This window comes from Convolutriloba macropyga, chromosome 1 (assembly GCF_964194025.1).
Source record: "Convolutriloba macropyga chromosome 1, txConMacr16.3, whole genome shotgun sequence".
Lineage (NCBI taxonomy): Eukaryota > Metazoa > Xenacoelomorpha > Acoela > Convolutidae > Convolutriloba > Convolutriloba macropyga.
The window spans coordinates 1,080,722-1,102,630 of NC_134468.1; the positions used below are offsets into that span (position 1 = coordinate 1,080,722).

General features: G+C 38.2%; 1 protein-coding gene across 1 annotated transcript; it reads right to left on the reverse strand.

Moving 5' to 3' along the window:
- Nucleotides 1-2,601: 2,601 nt before the first annotated feature.
- Nucleotides 2,602-21,008, reverse strand: LOC142344607 (uncharacterized). The gene is made up of 3 exons (XM_075396409.1): nt 20,384-21,008; nt 8,709-9,017; nt 2,602-3,124 (listed from the first exon to the last, which is right to left on the reverse strand). Exons 1-3 carry the CDS (start codon nt 20,783-20,785, stop codon nt 2,714-2,716), a joined length of 1,122 nt encoding a protein of 373 aa, XP_075252524.1. The 5' UTR covers nt 20,786-21,008; the 3' UTR covers nt 2,602-2,713.
- Nucleotides 21,009-21,909: the final 901 nt, after the last annotated feature.

The following is a 21,909-nucleotide window of genomic DNA, read 5'->3' on the forward strand; positions in this document are numbered from 1 at the left end:
ACTGGTTTCTAGCCTCCGTATTAGGCGTACCTTAACCGGTAAGGGTCATCATTGCAGGAGTTGAGGAGTCCTAAATTTCCATTTAAACACGCTGTTTCACTTTAAAACAATTGCTATATATTTTTTTGGTGTGATGGAAGCATATCGTGAATTCACTTAAATTGACGACAATCAACAAAGCTTATCAAGCTAAAACTTGATTACATAAAAATCACGACTTCCACATTTCCAAATTTACTTTGAACCATTTGATTTCTCCGTATAGGTTTATATTTGATACAACGACCTCTTAATACTAATACACTCTACAAATCTTTTTTTGGTCGCACTGCAGTACTTTTATAATATTAAAATTTTTGTCTGGTTGTGTGTTTCTGTGGGTAAGTGCAGGGAGAGATAGACTCAACTCAAAACATATTCTGTTACATTAAGTATGCTGGCTTCTTTGCCTCCTGAATACAAGAAGGTTGACGTTTGCGCTTAATTCATATTTCTGGATGACTTAATCTATTGTGGGAGTTGTCGGGGGTAGCATTAAAAGGGAAAAACCCACAGTGGCAAACCTTGGTTGTACCCTGGGTAGCGGGTGTAAAAAATGATTATGTTAAGCAGTCATGAAAATATGTTCTTTTGAAAAAATAACGCTCTCTGGAAAATCTGGAAATGCTATGATCTGATTGCTCACATTAGCTAACATCTAAAAGACCTTTAGTTTCGAAAATTTTTATGATTGTATCATACGAGTTTTCAAAATCCGGAGTGTTTCACTTCCAAATCTTAACAAGATAATTTTCAACCATCGGGACTGATAGTAATATCAATTTAAGGTAGTGAAATCGATGGAAAAACAAACGTCGCGCCAAAAACGAAACAAAATCAAGAAGCTGAGCAAAGGTAAAGTTGAATTAAATTTTTGTAATCAGGCAATTAAGTTCGATCAGCGTGAAGAAAAAATAGGAATCTGGCCTCCGTATTAGGCGTTTTTTAACCGGTAAGGGTCCCCATTGCAGGAGTTGAGGAATCCTTTCCTACCATTTAAATACGACATTCCACTTCAAAACAATTGCTTTTTTGCTGTAATGGAAACAAGTCGAAAAGTCAACCCTCAACAAAGCTTATGCAGGTAAAACGTGATTACATGCAAATCACGACGTCCACATTTCCGATTCCATTTTGAATGATTTGACTTCTCCTTACCCTGATTTAGGAGTGTGAAATAAGAGTCTCTAAAATGCATTTTTTTGTTTTAAAAAGCAGCGGTCTTCGGAAAATCTGGAGTTGCTATAATCTGGAGGCTCGCATTATCTAAAAACTAAAAGATCTTTTGTCTCAAAATTTTTTGGGAGTTTATCATACGATGTTTCACGATCCGGAGTAATTCATTTTTAAATCATAACAAAATACTTTTCAACCATCGGAACTGATAATAATATCAAATGAAGTTAGTACAATCCATGAAAATTATAGGTTGCAATCATACACTAAATGAGAAGTTTTTGGTTTTAAACATAAGAAATCGTTGGTATCGTCTTTTTTTTCTAGCCAAAAACGACAAAAATTTCTATAATTTTTGGTCGGTTTCGTGGTTTTTGTTCAGTTTATAACATGAGAAATCTCCGGTATCTTCGTTTTTAAACGTTAGAGAGATTCGGAATCGTCGTTTTTAAACTCAAGTGAGATTTAGAGAAACCAATTTTCGTTCGGTCTTCTCAACTAGGAAATTTAAAGTAGGATTCCTGTTTTCCATAATTAAAGTATATCCTTAGAAGCTTCTATGATCATCTTATTGGCGTCTCTTACTGTAAGCGCCAATCTGATATAAAATGATAGAATTTTATGAAACAAAATTAATCTGACGATGAAAATCCATTGGTTCCAAAGGAGGGATACTATCGAAAATAAAACTCCAGAGAAAATGGGGGATATTATAGAGAACATGATGATATTGCAGAATAGTCTACTCTAGTACTTGTACTCTAATTACTCTGAATTCTTTGGGTAATTTAAAAATGAAATACAACGCAAATTTTACTATGTCGAGACAAAACGCGAATAAACTTTATTCATTTATATTGATTTTTGACAAAATAAGTTTAACCACTAACTTACAATACAAAATGGAGAAAAAAACTGCGATGCGGAAACTACATCTTTTTTACGAGTACAATTTTTTTCATAAATTTAACTGTTAACATATCAGCTCAGTTTTTTGCTCATAGAAAGATAATTTATTCAGCCATGGGTTTTACAAACGTTCGCTGCAATGGTTGATTGTTTGGTTTTGAATTTCGGAGTTCTTAGCTAAGATCTAGAGGAACTATAAAAACCAAGCAATATTTAAATACAAAATATATGCGGCTCTCATTTCAAATAGCGGGCTCTGGGGGTAGAGTTTTGTACTCAATGAAACAAAACATGAACTCTCTGAATTTGATCTGGTTATGATACAGAGGTGAGAAAACTTCATCATACAAACAAACTAGTCAAGATCTTTGTATGCGCACCAAGAACTTATATATGGTACCAAGATCCTATCAAAAGACATACCATGATCTATCATGAAATCTTATTCTAACAAGATCTTGCTAAAGAACTTCGGAACCTCAAGTTTTGTCATTATCTTGCATGTCTTATCAATCTTAACAATATTTATAAAGTTTCATTTCAATGAGTAGTGAGTACATCAGGGGAAGTGTTAAAGTACAAGTTGTAATTACTGCACTGGACAGGTAGAATTAGTAAACTGTCGTCTCTTGCACTCTTTTTCCACCTCAATAAACACTTTGCGTCCAATTCCAGTGTCATTGAAAGACTCGAATTCGATTCTCGTCATCAATTCAGCCCGCATGTCATTTTCTTTCCTCAGTCGGGCTAGCTCGTTGTCTTCGAATATTTTGAGTTGGTTCAAATCGCGCTGGTATTTCAGAGCACTGCTTTCCTCTTGTCGTCTTGCATGGTAGCATGTCAACATAGCCGAATCATACGACTTACCAACCCGGTTCAAGTTCTCAATGACGTCACTGAGGATCTTGCGTCTGAGGTCCTGCTTGACTTCATCCGAGGTCTCCATTGGGTTCACAAGCCACACGACCCGACTGGACTTGGCCACTGCTTTTTTGAATACCTAAACGCAGAAATACATCTCTTACGTTTTTTATTTTGAAGGAAGTCAAGAATGACTTCCGATACTTTCCGATTTTTGATTTAAAAGTCACAGTTCGAGTTGGGAATGTCACAACCATTAAGCTATGATTGCGGGAACATAATGCTATATAAACCGACTGATTCGTAACAAATCTTGCCGCCAATTGAAACATTGATTAATACTTCTCTCTCTCACATCAATACACAACTTATCAGGTTATGGGCCCAGCCAAACGCACAGCTGCACACAAAAATTTTTCTGCAAGGCGGCCAAACAAAAACAGACAAAACAGCAAAGGGACAAGACACTGCCAAAGATACCAGAAAGGGCCAAAGAGACGAAAAGCCAAAACGAGAGAGCAAAGGAGAGCCCAAAAAGAGAGCAAAAAACAAAGCCAAAAAGAGAGAGCAAAAAGAGAGAGAGAGCAAAGAGTCCGAAAAGAGTAGCTAGCAAGGATCAACAGGGTGAAGTTCCAGACCCTAGTTTCGAATGAGTCTGTTTGAGTGCCGGCAAAGTGCCAAACCAAGATTGAAAACATTAATTGTTCTAAATTTGTAAAAAGTTACTTTCCTAAAAGGTAGCTTATTGGTTGTGACGCGCGTGCATTTCCGGATACCGTTCGGACATTTTTTTGAAAAAGCGCAACCTAATCGAACACCGTCCAATTTTTGAAAAAGCGCTGATTTGCTGAACATCGTTCAGATTTTGATTTTAAAACATTGTAATAAACCTGTAGAGCAGCGCAAAACTTAAACACTCTACAAATATGGTTGAACTTGATTGATAAATGATAATAACTTTGGAAAAATAATCATGCTAATAAGGGGCGATACATGTAGAGACTGCCCTTGAGTCTGTGAAGTTATTGCAACCTGGGTTCCGCTAAGGATAACACCCGACCTAGAGGATCCTTTTACAGTCGAACCTTGTAAGGACGTGGCCTGGCCGTTTCTCAGTGACCAGTAATGACATAGACAAGAGGGTAGTGTGTGCGTGTAGGACCTTTTGTTTGCCGACCTTTTAATCCTAATTCTCCAAAGAGTTGGTTTTTGTATGAAAGTAACGAGTGAAAAAGTTTTGAATTGATAAACTGATTAGAGAATAATTCTTGCTTTGCATTGATAGACTGGTTAGACAAGAGATGAGTGATAAGAACGAACGTGTACGATTCAGCGGGAAAGAAGAAGACTTTTTGTACTTTTCGGAGCAATTTGAAGCTCGCATTTTTGTCCTTAAGTTGTACAAGGTACTTGATGGTAGTAGTACATTTGAAGATTATGTCCCATCTACACGCCCTAACGCTTCACGAGCCGAAAAAGACGCAGCTATAGATAAAGGGAGAGAAATTTTCAAAGAAAAACAAATGCAAATATGGTATGAGCTTGTCTCGGCGCTAGACAAGCAGTCAGTTCTTTATCTTAGGCCATATAAAGGAGATGGGGCTCAAGCATGGGATGTGTTAACTAAAAGATTCCGTAGCTTTGAGAGACCTAGATTACAAAAGTTAGTAAGCGAACTCACTAGCCTTGTTAAAAGAGAAGACGAAAGTCTAATCGAATACATAACAAGAGCAGAGGAACTACAATATAACCTTAACCAAGTCAACGAGGGTTTGAGTGAAAAAATGTTTACATCAATTCTACTGAAAGGTCTGCCGAACGAATTTGATAATTTTGTCACACTTGTTAAGTACGGTAGTGAGGATAAGTCACTTGATGAGTTGAAGCGAGATCTGATCAACTTCGACGCTGAGCGAAGAATAGAGAGTGATAGGAAAAACGCAAGTGAAAGTGTCTTTCTAACAAAGCAGAAGAGGTGCCATAACTGTAACAAGTTTGGACATATTGCAAAATTCTGTCGCTCAAATAATCAGCCTCATAACCCACAGCCCAATACCAGCAAAGTAATTCAATGCTACAATTGCAATAAGTTTGGACACAAAGCTAAAGAGTGTAGGAATAAAAAGTTTGAGAGTCATGCCAGGCGAAGCGTTAGAAATGAGAAACAGAATTTAGCAAAAGATGAAGAATACTTCAGTTTCTTTTTATGCCCAGTTGATGATGAGGGAGTAGGACTAGTGCTAGATTCGGGGGCAACAAGTCACATGATGAACAACAGGGAAATGTTTATCGATTTCGATGACAGTTTCTCGGGCAAAGTACTGAACGCAAACAAAACGGAGTCTGAAATTTGTGGCCGAGGTACAGTTGCATTTTTAGTTAAGGATAGTAATCAGGTTAATAGAAAAATTATCTTAGAGAACGCCTTGTTTATACCTGAAAACTCACACAGTCTAGTGTCAATTAGTAAACTTAGAGAAGCAGGAGCTGAAGTTTTGATAGGACCAGAACTAAGCATAATTGACAAAAGCGGTCTAGAGTACCCATTTAGGCAGGAGAAAAATTTGTTCATTTGGGACTTTAGAGAGATTGATAAAACTTGCAAAGAAAATTGCCTACTGTCCAGTAGCTTAAAAATGTGGCACAAAAGATTGGGTCATAACAATTTTACGGACATTAGCAAACTAGTTGAACACGTTGAAGGAATGCGTATCAGCGACAGTTCGGTAGATGTATGTGAGATTTGTGAGTTGAATAAGGCTAAGAAACAACCAATAGCAAAAGATTGCACAACAAGAGCACAAGCAGTGTTGGACATTGTGCACACAGACATCTTAGGGCCTATTACCCCCGAGGCTGTAGATGGCCACAAGTACGCGATAGGATTTGTTGATAGCTTCAGTAGATATTGTAGGGTTTACTTTATGAAGTCAAGGGAAGAGACTCTAGAGAAATTTCAACAATTTTGTGCAGATGTAGGCCAACCTTTAACTTTAGTATCAGACGGTGCAAAAGAGTACATATCTAGCGACTTTAAAAAGTTTGCCCGGCTAAAAGGAATCAGGCTTGAGAATTCTGCGGCGTACACGCCACAAGAGAATGGTAAAATTGAGAAACTTTGGGACGTCACTGTAGGAACTGCTAGATGTTTAGGAGATCAGGCTTCTTTAGAGAAAAAGTATTGGACTTATTCGCTCAACATGGCGTTCTATTTGAAAAATTTTTGCTATCATTCGGCAATAAAGAAAACTCCTCATGAAGCCATGTATGGTGAGAAACCAAATCTTAGTTTCATGAAAATATTCGGTTGTGTAGCTTACCCTTTCATAGAGAAACAGTTCAGAAATAAAATAGACAGAAAAGCAAAAAAAGGAATTTTCTTAGGTCATGCACTCGATAGTAGATCTTTTTTGATAGGAATAGAAAACGATCGCGGTGAGCTTAAGGTTCAAAAAACAAGGAATGCAAGGTTCGACGAGAACAACTATTACTTCGGAGTGAATGAACAGGCAAATCTAGAACATGAGGTAAACAAAGAGATGAGTGAAATAGTTTTTTTAAGTGAAATTGTTGATCAAAATTTGTTACCTAAAAACGCAAAAGAGGCGCTCAAGAATGAAAACTGGAGGAAGGCAATGCAGGACGAATATAACTCACTGAGTGAAAATAAAGTTTGGGATCTGGTTGAGGATAATGGAGCAAAAGTAGTGGGTAGTAGATGGCATTTTGGAGTTAAATATGGTCCGACGGGGGAGATAAGTAGATTCAAAGCAAGGTTCGTGGCCAAAGGTTACAGTCAAGTCTTAGGGAAGGATTTTCATGAGACGTACTCACCAACGACTAGGTTGTCAACAATTCGTTTAATTGTGAGCTTGTCTGTTCAAAAAGGGGCGAAAATAAGACAAATGGATATAAAAACGGCATACCTTAATGCACCTATAGCTGAAGAAATTTACATGAAACAACCAGAAGGTTTTGAGCAATTAGACAACAAAGGAAAACCTCTTATTTGTTTAATGAAGAAAAGTCTTTACGGTCTTAAGCAGTCAGGAAGGAATTGGTATCAGACATTTAGGAACTTTTTGGTAGCTAAAGGTTTTGAATCTTCGGTTCATGATAACTGTTTGTTCATAAAGAAAAGTGAAACACAACTTCAAGGCGCAGTTTGTTTGTGGGTAGATGATATAATAAGCTGTGAATTTCAGGAAAACTTCTCGGCTTGGTTTGAGAGTGAGCTGTCTAAGGATTTCAAAATAAGTGATTGTAGAGATCTTTGTTGGTTTCTTGGAATGAAAATTGTGAAAAAGGAAAATTCAATTGAAATCAACCAAGAACAGTATATTGAAAAGCTGTTAGAGAGATTTGGACTAGAAAATTTCAAATCAGTAGAGACACCACTTGCAGAAATAAAACTAACAAAAGAAGACTGCCCTCAGGAGGGGAGTGAAGAGCAAGAGCGCATGAAAAATTTTGATTTTAGAAATTTAGTGGGTTGCTTGAATTATTTAGCTTGCTCAAGTAGACCAGACATTGCTTTTGCAGCAAATTTCTTAAGTTCTTTTGTTGAGAATCCAGTTGAAAATCACTGGAAAGCCGGAAAAAGAGTTTTGAGATACCTCAAAGGTTCTAAGTCAAAGAGTTTAGTTTTTAGTAGGGGAGACAAGTTAACCTTAGAGTGTTACTCCGATGCCGATTGGGCGGGAAATTTAGACCATAGGAAAAGCACTTCAGGATATTGTTTCAAACTTAGTAGTAGCTCAGCCGTTGTCAGCTGGTCAACAAAGGTTCAAAGATGTGTTGCTACATCAACGGCAGAAGCCCAAATGAATTCCTTAGTAGAGGCAACAAAGGAAGCCATTCACTTGAGAGATCTGCTTCAGGACTTAAGCGTTGAGGTGCAAAAACCTATTGAGATTTTCGTTGACAACCAGGCATGCATAGCGCTCAGCAAGCAGTCCACTCACTATGGAAAAACAAAACACTTTGCACTTAAACTTCATTTCATAAGGGAGCTTGTAGAAAGGGGAGAGCTGGAATTGAAATACTTGCAAACTGACCTCATGATCGCAGATGTCCTCACCAAGGGGTTAGGTAAAACAAAACACGCTAGGTTTTGCGCGGCTCTCTTAGGTGACGCCCAACCCGAAAGGAGGGGTGAAGGAAGTCAAGAATGACTTCCGATACTTTCCGATTTTTGATTTAAAAGTCACAGTTCGAGTTGGGAATGTCACAACCATTAAGCTATGATTGCGGGAACATAATGCTATATAAACCGACTGATTCGTAACAAATCTTGCCGCCAATTGAAACATTTATTAATACTTCTCTCTCTCACATCAATACACAACTTATCATATTTCATTATAATTTTTTTCCTCGAGATCCGGACAAAACTCCGGACAGTTCCGGCGATTTTAATAATGATTGCGCCCAGACCAGTTATACTGTCGCAGTGAGCTTTATTGCCAGACGGCTATTAAAATTTTTTGAACTAGTTGAATATAGAAAATTAGCCTGATTTATGGTATTTTTTGCACGAACGCCAAAAAATGATTCTTGCAATAGCCACATGCATAATTTAAGTACAGCAAAAAAATCTGGTGATAATTGATCAAATTAATTAAAAGAAAATTCGAAAGATAATATTTGCGAATTTTTAAAGGAGACCTCTGTGAGACCTCCCGTAAACTTTCCAAATGCTCAACTTGAGAGAACTTTCTCACCTCAGGAAGAGAGTCGGTCAGGTCATCCGGTGGAGTGAAATCGGACCTGTAGCTGTTCAAAAGGAAGAAACAGTAATTAAGAATGGATTTGCTGAAGAACAGACTCATCTCGAGTAGAATCTGGACGTCATCATCAGTCAGGGTCTGGTTGAAGGGCAGAACGAAGACAAAGGCGTGGACTCCACCCGGCACACTGTAGACAACTTGACTCATTGCACTCAGACACTCTTGTGGGTCTGCCTCGAAGTCGAACAGTCCGGGAGTGTCGATGACCCGCAGGGTTCCAGTTCCTGCACTTCGAAACTTCACCTTAAGAACGTGATACACATCATTAGTAGCTGCATCCGGGAACGAATTGGATAATTGCTTGTTTTGAGATTAATGGAGTTAATTATGGTTGGCTTGGTAATTGGTACCGAGTTTTGAGGATAAATTTTGTAGAATCATTAGAACGGAGAAAGGCGCTAAACAATTTCAAAATTTTGCTAGCAGCAAAGCTATCTCTCTGTGTACACACAGTTTGAGATGCGATTTTATGATCAGACAATTTTGGGGAGCTTTTTTTTATCACACCCACGAGCTTCCCATTTATAGTTTGCCCATTTTCTGATCAGTGACGAGCCATTTTATGATCCCCGATTATTTGTATACTTCATTCTCTTATCTTTTACAAGTTATTTTTAAAAAGAAAATGATGATCAAATTTTTAAAAAAGATGAAAGTGGCATGTGTCAGAAGGTTGACAGAGAACAGCCAAATGTAAAATGTGCATAAGACAAGCTTGTCATAGCTTGACAAGAAGCTATACTTGTTGAACGTATACTTGGCTCGAGAAATGAAGCCTTGAGGAACAAGAAAGAACGTGAGAACGGGTTATAAGAGATACCCAAGTTTGACAGCTTAACACCAGTTGGTGTAAATGGGTGGTAGCACACTAGGCTTTCCAGTAAGAGATGCTGGTTCGATTCCAGTACTGGTCCATTTTCACAGTAGTTGCGCCTGAATAGACCACCTAAGAGCACGTAAGTGAGAAAATTTAGCATGTAAGTAATTTTATCATTACATAGACCTAATTTTTTAAACGCCTGGCATCAATTATTAATTTTAAGAAAAAACGCCAAAACCGATTTGCCACTTGAATAACTGTAGCTCTAAAATGGGTCGACTGGTTTACTAGTTTTTGGTTTCAAGAATAAGCCGGATTGGTGACCGACCTTAAACCCAGGATCTTTGACGTCCAAAAAGATTTTTACGATGGAATTTAATTACTGAAAACGTGGAAATAGATAACGAACATCTTATAAAAGGGCTTAAATTTGGAAACGAGTTTTCACGGATTACCTTAACCCAGTTTCACAAATTCCACCAAACAACCTTAACACACATTCACATTTCATTAGCAATTATTTGCGACCAAATTCAAAGACTTAATTGTTCTTCTGAACAGTGCTATGGGCAATTACAAAAGTGGCCGCTTTCTTGTTAATCCACAATTATCGAAGAGAGGGATTTTTCTGAAATTAATCAGTAAATGGTTTTTCTTTCATTTCGGTAAATTTGAAGATATCTTAGTTATTAGGCACTCTAGCGGTAAAAATTGGTGACGCCTGGAAACCAGTGGTTTATGGCGTGGGAAATTGTCACAACGTATTGTCAAAAATTTTTCACGCTGGCCTCAAAAACACTATTCGTGGAATCAAGTTGCTGCTATATTGTGTTTTGAAGCAAGTTTGAACTAAATTTGCTTGCTGCAAATGGTTTTCACACACGCATTAAGATATAATTTTAATACATCCGTCATAGAAAAAGGGGACAATGTAGAGAAAACTTACTCAAAAAACGGTGCATTGGCCACATAATAATGAGACCTTTCAAAAATGGTGCAAAAAATTTTTGCTCATTTTCCTTTTTCCTATAAATCGCTAAGGAACAGTTGAATACTTTTTGCCATTTTTGATTATGAAGAGCATCTGAAAAAATAAAATCTTGAGACGGTGTTTGCCGTCGCCTGGGAATAGCTAGGTTTCTCAACTTAACATGTTGTGGGCTGGCCCAAGCCGACAAAAAATTGATCAGAGGAACAAATGTATGACTTTTTCTCCGGAGACCGCATAGCAGGGCCTTCACAATGTAAAGGTACTTTATGTAGAAATATGCTACTTTTTTCTTTTAAGTAGTAGTAGTAGTAGCAGTAGTAGTAGTAGTAGTAGTAGTAGTAGTAGTAGTAGTAGTAGTAGTAGTAGTAGTAGTAGTAGTAGTAGTAGTAGTAGTAGTAGTAGTAGTAGCAGCAGCAGCAGCAGCAGCAGCAGCAGTAGTAGTAGTAGTAGTAGTAGTAGTAGTAGTAGAATTAGTAGTAGTAGTAGTAGTAGTAGTAGTAGTAGTAGTAGTAGTAGTAGTAGTAGTAGTAGTAGTAGTAGTAGTAGTAGTAGTAGTAGTAGTAGTTGTAGTAGTAGTAGTAGTAGTAGTAGTAGAATTAGTAGTAGTAGTAGTAGTAGTAGTAGTAGTAGTAGTAGTAGTAGTAGTAGTAGTAGTAGTAGTAGTAGTAGTAGTAGTAGTAGTAGTAGTTGTAGTAGTAGTAGTAGTAGTAGTAGTAGTAGTAGTAGTAGTAGTAGTAGTCATTGTTAAACAGCATCGTAGAACAAGTGGCTCTAAGTGAACGTATTTGCTACGTCAAGTTCGCGGCTCGGAGGAGAGCCAATCTAGCTGTTGTTGTCTGCTACGCACCTACGAATGAAGCTAGTCTCCAAGAGAAGGATTTGTTTTGGAGTCAACTTTCAGACCTAGTTTCCAGCTTCAAACATAGGGAGCGTATTTGTGTCATCGGTGACCTCAATGCAGAGCCTGGACACCAGTTGAATGACACCATGAGCTGCAGAGGCCCGTTTGGAATGGGTGAAGAAAATGAAAACTCGGAAAAGTTGTTATCATTTTGCACTTCACACAAATTGCTCGTAGGTGGTACATGGTTCCAGCATCGACAAGTGCATCGGTACACCTACAACCCTCCCGATCCGAGTTGTCGAAAAAAGATGCTGGATCACATTCTGTTTGCAGAGAGATACAGAGGATGTCTGACGAATGTGAGGACCAGAAGAGGGAAAACCACAATTACCGATCATGAACTGGTCATTGCGGAAGTATCTATGAAACTTTTGTCTAAAAAGCCATGTTTCACGCCCAGAATCAGTTCTGCAAAGCTGCAAGATGAAACAACGCGTGACTTATTCACGCAGGAGGTCAAGTTACATCTTGATAAGAGCGGCGATTTCGAGAATACAGAGCAGTCTTGGGACAATTTTCGAAAAGCCCTGAACCAAGCAGCAGTGAAATGCCTCCTTCCGGACAAGCGAGTGAACAAACCTTGGATTTCTCCAGATTCTCTGGAACTTATCCGGAAACGAGCTGATCTACAGTTGAAGAAACACAGCAGCGCGATGGCGTTGTTAGAGTTCACAAACTGCTGTAAGGAAGTCAGAAAAGCTCTACGTCAGACAAACGGGCATGGCTTGAACGCAAAGGCCAAGAAGTGCAGAGCTTTGCGGACAGAGGCAACTTGAAGGAGGTTTTTGGGGCATCACAGCAGATTTGCCGAAACTGGAGTCCCCAGTTGACCAAATTAGTTTCAAGCACTGGCGTCAACTTACGGACGAAAGAGGAACGACTTGAACGCTGGACGGAACATTTTAGTCAACTCCTGAATCCCTCAACATCCAGTTGCAGTACGAGATTAGATCCCGAAGAAGCAGCTGAAAGCTTGTCGATTGACCTGAGCCCAATTCGATTTGAAGAAGTGCTTGAAGCTGTCCGCAGGTTGAAGAATGGCAAGGCAAGTGGACCCGATAAAATTTCCTGTGAGATGTTGAAAGCACACAAGGGTATTGTCGAGTGGCTCTGGGACATCATAGATAAGTGTTGGTCGACGGAAGTTCTGCCCGATGACTGGAAGGTAGCAGAAATTGTCCCATTATACAAGAGTAAAGGAAAGAGGTCAGAGTGTTCGAACCACCGAGGGATCTCTCTATTGTCAGTACCAGGCAAAGTGTTCGCTTCCGTTATTCTCAATCGATGCAAAGATTCAGTGGATCGCGTCTTAAGGGAAGAGCAGTGCGGCTTCAGAAAAAGCAGAGGATGCGCCGATCAACTCTTTGCCCTGCGTCAAATAATAGAGAAATCAATGGCGTTTCAATTGGATATTAGCTTTTGTTTCATAGACTTTCGAGCGGCATTCGATTCTGTCGATCGTGAGCAGATGTACCAGATAATGAAACACTATGGTATTCCGCAAAAAGTGATAAACATCATAAGAAACAGCTATGATGGATTCAAATGTCGAGTCAAAGCCGAAGGTGAGAAAGGACGCTTATTTGATGTCAGAACGGGCGTTAGGCAGGGTGATGTGTGGTCCCCAATCCTATTCGGCCTTGTTATCAACTACATTTTGGCTAACTCGGTGCATGGAGGATTAGACATTGGGAGATTGGTGGCTGACTTAGATTTTGCTGATGATGTTGCTCTCGTGGGGCTCTCAGACAGTGAGGTGCAAGAAAACCTACATCGAATCGAGGCCCTTGCGGAAGCCGCTGGTCTGAAGATTAATGTGGCCAAAACTAAGAATATGGGCGTAAAATGCGACAGCCCAAATGTTGTTGCAGTGCCTAGTATCCAACAGAACGTGGAGATACTCACTGGAACACATAAAGGCAAACTAGGACTCCTGGCAGAGACATCTAGCCAGTCACGACTAACCATCAGCACGGAGGTGCTGCTGGGAACGAAAAAGAAAGCGGGCTGGTTCGAAACACAAGATGGCCGGAAGCTAAGATTGAAAAGCTTAGCGGTGGCTAAGCCAGCGTTGGTAGCTTCACAACAACAATCTGCGGTAGCAGATTCAGAGTCGCTAGAAAATGAGAGTCGGTCAGTGGTGGCTGACCAAGAGTCTTTAAGATGTCAGAATTGTCAGCGGCAATTCAGTACAGTTACCGGACGCAAAGTGCACCAAACAAGATTCTGCAAAGCCGGTTTGTCAAAGAATGTCGTCGACAAGTCAAAGTTCGAGCAACTAGAGGCGAGCCTTACCTGTGACAAGTGTGAAAGAAAGTTCAAAACAGTCAATGGCCGAAAAGTTCACCAATCGAGATACTGTGGCAAACCTAAAGCAGTTGCCACACGCGTGTTTTCCTGCAAAGTACAAGATGGTGAATTCTACGTGTGTCGTATCCGGAGAAAGCAACGAACGAAGAAATTATGTCAAGATCACGAATGCCCCAACTATCCACGATGATCATGCTCAAACGGATAAAATGGTACGGACACATCCAGAGAATGGAACCAGGAAGATTAGCCCGCAGTGCCTTCGATTGGGACCCGCCCGATCAATACGTCCATGCTAGACGCGCTCCTGGGGGGCAACGGAAAACGTGGATGAGTCAAATCGAAGGAGACTGTGTACGAAACAAAGTATCGTTCACCAGATTGCAGGAGAAAGCAGCAACCGGGTCAAAGAATGCCTTCAACAATTTCGTCGTACAGCACTTCACAGAATAACCAAACAAATAACTCTTCTTGTTTTGTTTGTATTTGTTGCCAACCGTGCCTTTATTTCATATTTGGAATTAAAGTGTTGAAACAGTAGTAGTAGTAGTAGTAGTAGTAGTAGTAGTAGTAGTAGTAGTAGTAGTAGTAGTAGTAGTAGTAGTAGTAGTAGTAGTAGTAGTAGTAGTAGTAGTAGAAGTAGTAGTAGTAGTAGTAGTGGGGGACAAAATCCAACCTCACCTCCACGTGGTGTCCCCTGCGGGTAGGTCATGTGCTGCGGCTCTCCGCTCACATGGTCGAGCTAACGAGGCAGTGGTCTTCTAGTTTGTGGCGCAACTAGTCGTATCTCAGCCTTCAAACACCAAAGCAATGAGTAAGATGTTCTCGGAAACGAGTTTGAAAACATAGAAGTGTTCAAGTATCTCGGATCATATGTCAGCCTCAAGCATGGAGACCTGCAGGAAGTCAATTGCAAACTTGCAGAAGGTAGACAACGGTTTGCTAACTTCCAAAATCTCTGGAAGAGCAAGCAGATCAGCGTGCACCTCAAGTGCAATTTGTACAAAGCACTCGTTTTATCAGCCGTGCTGTACAGCTCAGAGACTTGGACTCTTTCGAAATTAATGGAGAGAAAACTTGAGAGTTTCCACTGTGGTTGTCTTCGGAGAATTCTACGTGTGTCGTATCCGGAGAAAGCAACGAACGAAGAAATTATGTCAAGATCACGAATGCCCCAACTATCCACGATGATCATGCTCAAACGGGTAAAATGGTACGGACACATCCAGAGAATGGAACCAGGAAGATTAGCCCGCAGTGCCTTCGATTGGGACCCGCCCGATCAATACGTCCATGCTAGACGCGCTCCTGGGGGGCAACGGAAAACGTGGATGAGTCAAATCGAAGGAGACTGTGTACGAAACAAAGTATCGTTCACCAGATTGCAGGAGAAAGCAGTAACCGGGTCAAAGAATGCCTTCAACAATTTCGTCGTACAGCACTTCACAGAATAACCAAACAAATAACTCTTCTTGTTTTGTTTGTATTTGTTGCCAACCGTGCCTTTATTTCATATTTGGAATTAAAGTATTGAAACAGTAGTAGTAGTAGTAGTAGTAGTAGTAGTAGTAGTAGTAGTAGTAGTAGTAGTAGTAGTAGTAGTAGTAGTAGTAGTAGTAGTAGTAGTAGTAGTAGTAGTAGTAGTAGTAGTAGTCGTAGTAGTAGTAGTAGTAGTAGTAGTAGTAGTAGTAGTAGTAGTAGTAGTAGTATTACGAGAGGTCAGTGGTTGACCTACTACTACCTACCTACTACACTACTACGAGAGGTCAGTGGTTGCTGATCTAGTGTCTACGGCGAATAACAGATCATCTGTGGTCTCTGATGACGATAGTTGTGTATGTTCAGGTTGTAAACGTCGCTTCGACACTGCAAGGGTCTGCAAAGTGCATAAAGCCAGATTCTGCAGGTCTAAGAATTCGAAGAGGGTCGAAGACAGCGCGTCAAAGTTTGTTGGGCTAGAGAAAAGCCTCACTTGTCAGAAGTGCACTAGGAAATTCGCAACTGTGAAAGGCCGACGAATTCACGAGTCACGATACTGCGGCAAAGAAAAGGCTGGAAGATCTCGCATTTTCCCCTGTAATGTCCACGATCAAGATGGAGTGGAGTTCGAAAATGTAGAAGCTTTCAAGTATCTCGGTTCTTTCGTGAGCTTGCAACATGGTGACCTAAAGGAAATCAGTGTCAAGCTGGCGGAAGGGAGACAGCGATTTGCGAGTTTTCAGAAGCTTTGGAAGAGCAAACAACTTAGTATTCCCCTCAAATGCAAGTTATACAGAGCTCTCGTGTTATCAGTGGTCTTATATAGCTCTGAAACGTGGACCAAGAATAAATCAACGCAACGGAAACTTGAGAGCTTTCACACCAGTTGTCTGCGAAGGATACTATGTTTTTCATATCTGGAGAGGGTGACAAATGAAGAAGTACTGGCTAGATCACGTATGTCGACACTTTCTGCAATGATCATGATTAAACGGTTGAAATGGTTTGGCCATATCCTGAGGATGAATGACGATCGTCTAGCGCTCCGAGCCTTCACCTGGGAGCCGACAGAAAATTATCGATATGCTAAACGAGCTCCAGGGGGTCAACGCAAGACGTGAATGGATCAACTTGAAGAAGATTGCTCAAGGAACAACATGAGCTACATCACCTTACGACAGAAAGCGAAAAGAGAGTCTAAATCCCGCTTCAACAGTTTTGTCGAACAGCTTTTCCTGGATTAAATAAACCCAGATAAGCTCAAACTTATATGCATTTTATTAACTTGTTTGTACTTATTGTCATTGTTCCTTTATTTCTTTATGGAATTTAAGTGTTCAAACAGTAGTAGTATTAGTATTAGTAGTAGAAGTAAAAAACTTAAATTCCAACAAGAGAAATAAATAGTAAAAGAAAGACATGACAGTACAAATTAACAAAGCAACGTAGCAAATAAGGATCTGCAGTCCACACAGCGACATTTAAGAAAATATGTACTTGGCCGATAGTAGTTAAAAAAACGTGTTTTGGCTATAAGAAAATTATCTAAATTCTTACAAAAAAAATTGAAAGATGACCTAAAGTCAATGACGTTGATAGAAATTAAGTAATTGGCGGCGTGGATAGTTCGACTTAAACAGTTGTCAGTTTTGAACTTCTTGCTTGACGGCTGTTCAAAAAAGGTTTTGACCAATCCTCGGGAACTGAGTGTCGTTCTATTGACATGTAGCTTGATGTCACTCTCCATTGTTCCATGCCAAGTTTTCCATAGTAGAATAAGGTCAGCTCGCGCGATTTGATAGCAAATTGGATACAAATTTAGTTTTGAAATTGTTTCGTTGTAATCCTCAGACCTAATAACCCAGCGCAACACTTTGCGCTGTGTTAGTTAAAGGCTTTGAAATAACTACTCCGACAGAAACTTTTCCGCAAATTTTTTTGAAAGAATAAGGATTAGATCTGTATTCAACATAATTTCTAAATTGATTGTCTGGCTATAACAAAACAAGCTTATAATAAGCAAGTTAGTAAAAGAGAAAGTCACTGAAGTAGCAAAAGCGAGTTGAAAAACTAAATTGCGACCAATTTGCGTATCCCTAGTTTGGCGATCCAATTTCTTGCGTTATCATTCCCGGGCCTAGGTGTCAACGCTAAAAAACGCAAAATTATGTAAGAATGGCGTTGAATGCGTTGAATTTATGTAAGATCTACGCTTGAGCTTAGATCTTACATAAATTCAACGCATTCAACGCCAATCTTACATAACTTTGCGTTGAATTTTGGCGTAGATCTTACATATTTAGCGTTGAATTTTAGCGTAGATCTTACATATTTAGCGTTGAATTTAGCGTAGATCTTACATAAATTCAACGCATTCAACGCCAATCGTACATATTTTGCGTTGAAATTTGGCGTAGATCTTACATATTTAGCGTTGAATTTTAGTGTAGATCTTACATAAATTCAACTTATTCAACGCATTTATTACATTTTTTGCGTTGAATTTTGGCGTAGATCTTACATTTTTAGCGTTGAATTTTAGCGTAGATCTTACATATTTAGCGTTGAATTTAGCGTAGATCTTACATAAATTCAACGCATTCAACGCCAATCTTCCGTATTTGGTGTTAAAATTTGGCGTAGATCTTACATATTTAGCGTTGAATTTTTGCGTAGATCTTACATATTTAGCGTTGAATTTAGCGTAGATCTTACAAAAATTCAACGAATTCAACGCCAACCTTACAAAATTTTGCGTTGAATTTTGGCGTAGGTCTTACATATTTAGCGTCGAATTTAGCGTAGATCTTACATAAATTCAACGCATTCAACGCCAATCTTACATATTTTGTGTTGAACTTTGGCGTAGATCTTACATATTTAGCGTTGAATTTTAGCGTAGATCTTACATATTTAGCGTCGAATTTAGCGTAGATCTTACATAATTTCAACTTATTCAACGCCAATATTAAATATTTTTGCGTTGAATTTTGGCGTAGATCTTACATATTTAGCGTTGAATGTTAGCGTAGATCTTGCATATTTAGCGTTGAATTTAGCTTAGATCTTACATAAATTCAACGCATTCAACGCCAATCTTACGTTTTTGGCGTTAAAGTTTGGCGTAGATCTTACATATTTAGCGCTGAATTTTAGCGTAGATCTTACATATTTAGCGTTGAATTTAGCGTAGATCTTACAAAAATTCAACGAATTCAACGCCAATCTTACAAAATTTTGCGTTGAATTTTGGCGTAGGTCTTACATATTTAGCGTCGAATTTAGCGTAGATCTTACATAAATTCAACGCATTCAACGCCAATCTTACATATTTTGTGTTGAACTTTGGCGTAGATCTTACATATTTAGCGTTGAATTTTAGCGTAGATCTTACATATTTAGCGTCGAATTTAGCGTAGATCTTACATAAATTCAACGCTTTGAACACCAATCTTACATATTTTGCGTAGAATTTTGGTTTAGATCTTACGAATTTAAGGTTCAATTTTTTGATTTCATTTCAGACCACTTTATGATTTTAAAAGTTTTTCAAGTTTTTTTTTCAAAAAGTCAATTTTTTCACTGTTTCGACCCCGATACTTCACAGGTGAGAAAAGCGAAGTCAGAAAAAAAACCACTTTTTAGTGCTCTTTTATAGTGCAAAATCCATTTGAGACCATTTTACGATTTAAAAACTTTTCCAAGTTTTTTTTCGAAAAATCAATTTCACTGTTTCGACCCCTATGCTGCAAAGGTGAGAAACCTGAAGTCAGAGAAAAATCATTTGTTAGTGCTCTTTTATAGTGCAAAATCCAATCGAGACCATTTACGATTTCAAATTTTTCAAGCTTTTCAAAAAGTTAATTTTTTAACTGTTTCGGCCCTATACTGCACAGGTGAGAAAAATCACTCTTTAGTGCTCTTTTATAGTGCAAAATACGTTTCAGACCATTTTACGATTTCAAAATTTTTTCAATTTTTTTTTTCGAAAAATTAATTTTTTCACTATTTCGAACCCTATACTATTTTTCACTATTTCGAAAAATTAATTTTTTCACTATTTCGAACCCTATACTACAAGAAGTCAGAAAAAATCTTTTTTAGTGCTCTTTTTTAGTGCAAAATCCAATTCAGAACTTTTGAAGATTTCAAATTTTTCAAGTTTTTTGTTCGAAAAATTAATTTTTCTACTGTTTCTACCCCTATACTGCACAATTGAGAAAAATGAAGTCAGCAAAAAATAACCATTTGCTCTCTTACGGTGCAAAAACCATTTCAGACCATTTTAGGAATCCAAATTTTTTTCAAAACTTCTCACATGATAAATGCGTTGAATACGTTGAAATTATGTAAGATCTCGGCTAAATTCAACGAAAAATTTGTAAGATCTAGGCTAAATTCAACGAAATATATGCAAGTTCTACGCTAAATTCAATGCAAAATATGTAAGGTGTACGCTAAAATCAACGCAAAATTTGTAAGATCTACGCTAATTTTAACGCAAAATTTGTAAGAACTACGCTTTATAAGGATTGCGGCTCTTAAGGAAACCAAGGTACGGTGGCGCAATGGTAGAAGAGGCGACAAGTAAACAGGAAGTCAGTGGTTCGAGTCCCATACCCAGAGTTCTGATTTTTTGTAAGATCAACGCTAAATTCAATGCAAAAATATGTAAGATCTACGCTAAATTCAACGCTAAATATGTAAGATCTACTCTAAATTCAACGCTAAATATGTAAGATCAGCGGCAACTAGCGTTGACAAGTTGGAAAATTCACCGCCATTTCTTACATAATTTTGCGTTGAATGCGTTGAATTTTTGTCTTTAAATTCATTGCATTCAACGCAAAATTATGTAAGAAAATTGCGGTGAATTTTCCGACTTGTCAACGCTAGTTGCCGCTTTCTTACATAATTTTGGCCAAATTCCTCGGCCCGGGTTATTTCATATTTATTGTGTCCTAGCAGATATTTTAAAACTATTTTACGATTTTGCTTTATCACGCGCATCAAGCAAATATTAACAAGTCCAATTTTTTTGCAGACAATTGTTTCCTTACAAAAAGCTGTTTGTTATAGCTCCTGTTTATCTGTTGTATACTTACTTTAGCCTCACCGACCTCACAATGAAGAGGCTCGTTCAAATTGGTCCCCAGAAACCCAGTCAGAAATCTCTCATACCCAATCAGGAAATTTGAAATTGTACTTTTCCCATTTCCGCTTTTACCACAAACGAGAATATTCAAATCAAATACACTCATCGACGTCTCTGAATGTTGGGAGTCATTTGCAAACGATGATGCGCCCGAGAATGCGGGCGAAGCTGCGGTCCGCTCGGGGTTAAAAGCCCAGTAGCCGAGCGATGCAGACTCAATATCTCGCTCACTTTGAGTGGACTGGAACTCGTCTGCCTCCGCACTCGTTTCGCTCATTCTTGTCGTTTCTTCCTGTTCTGCTGCTTCGTCTCCCAGTTTCTCACATTCCTTTATTTTCACCTCGTCTGACATTTTTTACAGTTAAATGTTGAGAGTAATTTGAAATGTTATAGTGTAATATCAATTTTTAAAAATATCACCTATCCCTGCATATACATCATATGTAACTAATGCTTAAAAGTATTCAATGCTAAAAGTGATAGTATGAGCGAAAAATAAATAAAAACTGAGACAACTAATAATAAGGTACGAAGACTAACTGTCCGTGATTTTAGAAATATTATTGCTGAGATGGTTTTTCAGTTTAAACAGGAATTATTTATGTTCTGCTTGAGTGAGTTTTTAATAAACATTCCACAAAGGTATTTGATTGAACTGCCACCCGACGCTTATACTTTATTAAGGGAAAGTCTTCTCAATGAATTCTGCCATTCTGCATAGAATAGGCCATGTTGGTTTTAAGAAATAATTACCACCCCAGTCGAAAAATAATGGATAATTTATAAATATTTATAAATTTTTTGAAAATAATGGATAATTTATAAAGATTTATAAATTTGTAGATTATATTGCAAAATTTATAAAAATTTATAAATTTTTCAACGAACGATTTTCAGTGTTTTCTACAAGTTTCTTTAGCTCACGCGAAGGTCTTTTGCATTTCACTTGTATCTGAAGCCATTTGAAAAATTTTAATTATTTTTGAAAATAATGCATAATTTATAAATATTTACAATTTTCTTAAAATACTGATCATGATGATCATGCTGATCCTACTGATCATACTGATCCTACTGATCATGCTGATCCTACTGATCATGCTGATCCTACTGATCATGCTGATCCTACTCATCATGCTGATCATGCTGATCCTACTGATCATGCTGATCCTACTGATCATGCTGATCCTACTCATTTCAATTTTATATTTGAAATTCTTCCTTTCATTTTTAATTTTAGTTTTCTTGCAATCAGTATTTTTTTAGAGCTGAGTTTAGCGCAGATTGTTTTTTTCTGCGGGACAAAAATTTTTGTTCGAATTTGTAAATTAATCCAAAACTTTATAAATGTTTTATAAAGTAATCCAAAAGTTTACAAATAATTTATAAACTAATCCAAATATTTACAAATAGTTTATAAAATAATCCAAAGATTTGTAAATAATTTATAAAATAATGCAAAATTTGCGAAAAAAG

What these genes read in the sequence shown, in the direction of transcription:
- LOC142344607 (XM_075396409.1), bottom strand. Translation starts at nt 20,785, where the DNA reads ATGTCAGACGAGGTGAAAATAAAGGAATGTGAGAAACTGGGAGACGAA. An exon ending in GTGAGGTCGGTGAGGCTAAA is followed by an intron (nt 9,018 to 20,383) that starts GTAAGTATACAA and finishes CACGTTCTTAAG; the next exon opens with GTGAAGTTTCGAAGTGCAGG. An exon ending in TGACCGACTCTCTTCCTGAG is followed by an intron (nt 3,125 to 8,708) that starts GTGAGAAAGTTC and finishes TTCTGCGTTTAG; the next exon opens with GTATTCAAAAAAGCAGTGGC.